Source organism: Helianthus annuus, chromosome 4 (assembly GCF_002127325.2).
Source record: "Helianthus annuus cultivar XRQ/B chromosome 4, HanXRQr2.0-SUNRISE, whole genome shotgun sequence".
Lineage (NCBI taxonomy): Eukaryota > Viridiplantae > Streptophyta > Magnoliopsida > Asterales > Asteraceae > Helianthus > Helianthus annuus.
Window position 1 is genome coordinate 154,204,608 of NC_035436.2, and position 5,515 is coordinate 154,210,122.

General features: G+C 37.2%; 1 protein-coding gene and 1 long non-coding RNA gene across 2 annotated transcripts; both read right to left on the reverse strand.

The window, feature by feature from the left end:
• Positions 1-1,471: 1,471 nt before the first annotated feature.
• On the reverse strand, positions 1,472-2,197 carry LOC118491092. Its single transcript, XR_004890333.1, has 2 exons — positions 1,975-2,197; positions 1,472-1,899 (listed from the first exon to the last, which is right to left on the reverse strand). It is a non-coding gene; the product is annotated as an uncharacterized LOC118491092 (long non-coding RNA).
• A 685-nt stretch (positions 2,198-2,882) lies between these two features.
• LOC110936986 lies at positions 2,883-5,168 on the reverse strand. Its single transcript, XM_035988552.1, has 3 exons — positions 5,034-5,168; positions 4,858-4,942; positions 2,883-4,775 (listed from the first exon to the last, which is right to left on the reverse strand). Exons 1-3 carry the CDS (start codon positions 5,151-5,153, stop codon positions 4,447-4,449), a joined length of 534 nt encoding a protein of 177 aa, XP_035844445.1. The 5' UTR covers positions 5,154-5,168; the 3' UTR covers positions 2,883-4,446.
• Positions 5,169-5,515: the final 347 nt, after the last annotated feature.

A 5,515-nucleotide genomic window follows, 5' to 3' on the forward strand; every position in this document is an offset into this window, starting at 1 on the left:
ATTAGATTTATTCAACACGTGTAATACACATGGTTTTTTAAGGATATAATTTTTTTATTACTAGTGGGGAACCCGCGTGTTGCGGCGGGGTCGACAGTGGCGACGACAGTTTACAAAACGGTTTTTCTATTCTATTTGTTTATCAATCCTCGTGTGATATATCATATAGCACTTTTGTTAACTTCTTTATTCCTAGCAGTTCATAGGCAGAGCTGAGACAGGGCAAACTCTGGCTTGACTCACTTATAAACCAAGCTGAAAATCGAAGCTCGAGCTCGGCTTTGTTTTTAACCAAGCTTACTTGGTTCAGCTTGTTTTTATAAAGAAAACTTAATAGATGACTTTCAAAATTCAATAGTTCAAAATAACATATTCAAAATAAGTTCACAATACAAACCAATATCAAGTTCAACCAAACAAAAAAATAAGTCTCAAATTTTAACGAAATACAATATCAGTTTATTAGCATGAGAAACAACCCCCAAATATGCGACAAATATCCATTTGCACTCTTAATATTTGCAAATAATAATCGCCTTTTTTGTAATAAGTTAAATTTTTTTGTAATATGTCACAATGGGGTCAAGTTATTCTACAAAAGCTTCTAATTGTAAGAAGTGTAAGAAGGAGTTATAGAGTGACAAGTGTCCAATAAGCTAAAACTAAACTCATTACATCACCACCAAAAACCTAAACACCCACCACACCACCACCCAAAAACCTAACCCCCCCCCCCACCCAAAAACCTAAACCACCCCCCCCCCCCTCCGGCAAAAAAAAACACTATACCTCACCAAAAAAACCCCCAAAAAAGCCTAACCCCCCACCCCCAAAAACCTAACCCCCCCCCCCCACCCCCAAAAAACCTAAAAAAAAATCTAAAATAAACTAAACCCCCACCCCCACCACCACCCAAAAACCTAAACCCCCACCCCCTCGGCAAAAAAAAAAAAAAAAAAAAAAATTGGGGTGGGTGATGTGGGGGGGGGGGTTAGGTTTTTGGTGATGGTGAATGTTTAAGGTTTTTTTTTTTTGTAGTGGGGTTTTTTTGTGTAGTAGGTTTTTTTAGGTTATTGGACACTTGTCACTCTATAAATCCTTCTTACACTTGTCATGTATGTAATAATAACATATTTTAAAAGTAAAATATTTTAAACTAAACGCAAGCTAACGAATGAGCCAACACGGCTCGTTACGAGCCGAGCTAGGCTCACTGTCAAATCGAGTCGAGCCGACTTGGCTCAGTTTCAAACCTAGCCATATCGAGTGAGCGATTTTCGAGCTAAATCCGAGCGAGCTTCGAGTCGCGCACTTTTTGGACAACCCTAATTAAACTTGTGTATTACACGGAGTTGTATAATTCTATAATCTGTACAAAAAGTTATATCAGTTTTTGTTAAATGATTATACTCATCTTCAAAGTACCATGAATACTTTCGAACAACATAAAATAAATATTAAATACATCATATAAACAGATACACCAAAAGTGTATTAATATATGAAAAAGAATGTGCATGTAAGTATCCATTATGAACTGAAGTATGACAATAAAAGCTAGATAACAACTAAACCTAGAAATCTTGAATAAAAAAAGGTACAGTTTAACATGTTAAGGATAGAAATTTAGAAATTAGAACTAACATAGTAAGGCAACCAAACGAAATAGCGGTATCCCAGCTCTAATAATTTGAGACAGAAAACTGGCCATTGATAAAATCCTCACTTCAGCAAGTCTATGTCTAGCCATAATGCTACTACGATCTCGTATGCAATGTTAGTCCCTTCAGAGTTCACACAACCCTAATACAGGAAGTTGAGTAGGACCAAAAGGAAGTCCACCATGATTGCTGTTAACAAATGAATGCCAAAAACTTGATAATAGTCTTTGAGATTGAACTGGATCACAAAAAAAAAAAAATTGTATAAAAAATTAAAACATCACTAAAAGCATCAGACTTGAAGAGCTATTACTTATTATTTCTCTGAACCAAGAGCATCGATTTTTTTTTGTTTACAAAATGGTTGCAATCATTGAAACCAAATGAAAGAAAACGCAAGGATGCAATGCGCAAATGATGATATTTTAGCATCACGAAGAAAACACCAAGACAAAAATGTTGATTTATAAAAAATACACACAATTATGATGAAGCAGGATCAACGAAGAATATATGCTAACTTTACCATTCAACTCTGGTTGCATGACCGGACCCATAAATTTTTTTATGGGGTACGGAATTTTTATAAAGGTCATTTGTATATAGTTAAATATTTAAAAACTTTTAATCCGTGTCATGTTGGATCGGGTCAAGTCTAGTTGAGACGGGTCACATACTAAAGATATAAGACACAAATGAATTGTTGAAGTTAGAGATGAGCTCGGTACCGGTATTTGAGGGTAAAAACCGGTAAATATCGGTACCGAACCGGTACCGTACCAGACCGGTACCGAAAATGTCAAAAGTCAGTACCGAATCGGTACCAAAAAAGTACCCGGTTTGGTAAATTCGGTACCAGTACCGGTTCGGTACCGGCACCGGGTCTTATTTACTCATCCCTAGTTGAAGTTATTCTGGCGTAAAAATCTATACATAAAATAAAGTTATGTATAAAAAATTCTAAAATATAACATAAAACCCTATGTATAAATTTTAAAAATATAAGTTGTCTAATGTCTACAAGTTATTAATCAAACTCACTAAGAAACGAATGAAAGTTTATATAGTTCAATTAAAAAAAGACACGGATATATTTTTTATTGTGATTGGCAGTTGGCACACATACATATGAGAACGTTTACGATTTTGTTTTTTTATATATTAAAAGAAACCTATATCCTCACACCATCCAACGAAAAGTTAAAGTCATATCATCTTCTTCATTCTTCCATGGAAGTTTAAAAGAACCATAAAACGTAAAGTGTGTTCTCCGGCTAACCGGAATTTTTTTATGATGCAATATTTAGAGGGGATGGGGTGCAATAAAGGGGCTTAATCGAAGTTTCAAGGGGTGCGATCGAGATTTTTGTCTAAAATTTACACTAATATTTTTTTCCAAGCGGTGCGCCCGCCCACCCACCGGATAGTGTAGGTCCGCCCCTGTCTGGTTGTATCTGTGGTTGCCCTGGAGGAAAATAAGTAATTTGAGGATTTTGTATTCTATCCCAAACTTCAGCAACTCTGTTGTTATTTGCGGCATGGAAACCATTAATAAACAAATAGATCAATAAACATCCATTAATAATTACATAATACTATATAAAAACCTTATTCTTTTGATGCAAAGAATGTTCCAACTTGAAACAGGAAGTGCTTTTCAATGAAAACTCTTGAATAGTTTGTGAAAACTGGTAATACGGGACACAGATAGGCACCGTAGAATGTGTTCCGTGTCAATCCAACCTGACGCATATCTGAAAAAACCACATATTTTGACCCAAACCCGTAATCGAACCAGCCCAACTGATCAGGTTGGATGAGAATTTGTATTCAACTGGATCAAGCATTCACTACATCTAGATTTTTTTACCAGCAAGAAGTAATGAAATAAAAGGCCAGCGCGTAGCTGGAAAAGGATACAAATAGGAAATCAGAAAGAAAACACAGTACAATGCGACTACATAAAACAAGAATCTGGGCTGCTGCACCAAGTATTCCAATCTATCGAGCGATGTTTGGTTCTGTTTTTAACCCACGAGAAAAGCTGAGAAACAATCAGAGTCATTGTGTCATCGATCGAACGAATAATGCCCCTGAACGTCACCTCGTTACGAGCCATCCAAATAAACCAAAGGGATGCAAAAATAATGGCGTAACCGAGCTTGAGCGATTCTCTATTCCCTCTCCAACCAGCAGCGATACTAAGTAGATCTGGAACTGCCCCAGCCATGTAGAAATTCCTTCTGCTCCACCAAGAAAGGTGTCTCCAAATTTCTGCAGCGTACTCACAATAGACGAAGACATGATCCCTAAGATCAGTGTGGGCACTGCAGAATCGACAGAGATCTGTGTCCAGATGCACCCTCGCCTGATAAGGTTGCTCGATAAAGGAACCTTGTCAAGCACCAATCTCCAAATGAAACAAGCCGTCTTGATAGGAACCTACTTACACCAGAAGAAGTCTTTAGTCGCAGCCACATGGAAGATTCGTTGATTCAGCAGCCTTCTCACAAAGCTAACAAAGAAAGAACCGGACAAATCAGCCCCCCAAACCCATATGTCTGACCTAGAAATATATGGAAAGTTTTCTAGCATAACAGACAGATCAGAAACATCTGTCTGCTCGTCTAAGTCGAGCCTCCTCCTCCAATTCCACAAAAAAACCAGAGACATTCCCTTCCTCGATCTTAACCCGTTGTGCAACCGAGCAAAGTTTATGCTTATCAAGAGCATACAGGCTCGGGAAAAGAGACTGGAGAGTCCTCCTCCCAAACCACTCATCTTTCTAGAACCGAGTTTGGTGACCTACTCCCACTTTTCTAGAGAATTGGGCTTCCAAGTCTATACGGAAACTGGTAAAATCTGCTCCAATTTTTGCAATGCCGGACCAAACTCCACTACATGTGCCGGAAGCCAACCTGTTGGGAGCTGGAAGAGAAATATTTTGGATGGCCAAGATCCCATTCCTCCAAAGGGCATTATTGTCGGTAAGCGCTCTCCGCCACCATTTAGCCAAGAGAGAAAGATTGTGAAACTTTAAGTTACACACCCCAAGCCCTCTAATCGCTTTTGGTTTAGTCACCACATCCCATCTCTTTGGTTTGGAATTTCTTCCTTTTAGTAAAATTGAGTTAAGACTCGTTTCAAATGAATATGATTTTAATAAAAAAACACCAAATTTGATTATTTTTTTTACCATGTCTCATCTCAACGTCCATTAGTGAAGTCAATGGAATTCTGCCAACTATCCATTCTGCAACTGGTGCAGCTAAATTCCCGACCTTCATGTATGATAACAATAAAGTTAGTCTTATTACATTTAATTCACAAAAAATATTATCAAAATAATATAATTAAAAACATACAAAATACCTGCCGGCTTTCATGATTCCCCCTTAAAATAGTAATTCGTTGAGGATATCGTACTTTTAGAGCCACCAATAGTTGTAATAAAAAAAAACATTGGTTATATATCAAATACTTGTATAACATGAGACCAAGCGGGTCAGTAAAACAAATATAAATACGTCAGAAAGGCATGATTTAGAGACTTTTTCTTACTATGACAGTTTCAACATAATAATACCCTCGATCCACGTAATCCCCCATAAAGAAGTAGTTTGTACCCGGGCACTGATACGACGGTAGAGATGATATTAATATGATTATATCATGCAAGTTAAGATCAAATTGACTACGTTTAAAGTATATGTATTCTTTCAATCATATTGACTGTGTTTCCTTCAAAAGAGTTAATGCTAATATCTTTCCTCCAATACGAAAAAAGTTCATCGAGATCATGGAATTGCCCATGAATGTCACCAAAATAGTCACCGGGCTTTTTACTGGCTGCA

What these genes read in the sequence shown, in the direction of transcription:
- LOC110936986 (XM_035988552.1), bottom strand. Translation starts at nt 5,153, where the DNA reads ATGTTATACAAGTATTTGATATATAACCAATGTTTTTTTTTATTACAA. An exon ending in GGAATCATGAAAGCCGGCAG is followed by an intron (nt 4,943 to 5,033) that starts GTATTTTGTATG and finishes TCATACATGAAG; the next exon opens with GTCGGGAATTTAGCTGCACC. An exon ending in GGACGTTGAGATGAGACATG is followed by an intron (nt 4,776 to 4,857) that starts GTAAAAAAAATA and finishes TTTTACTAAAAG; the next exon opens with GAAGAAATTCCAAACCAAAG.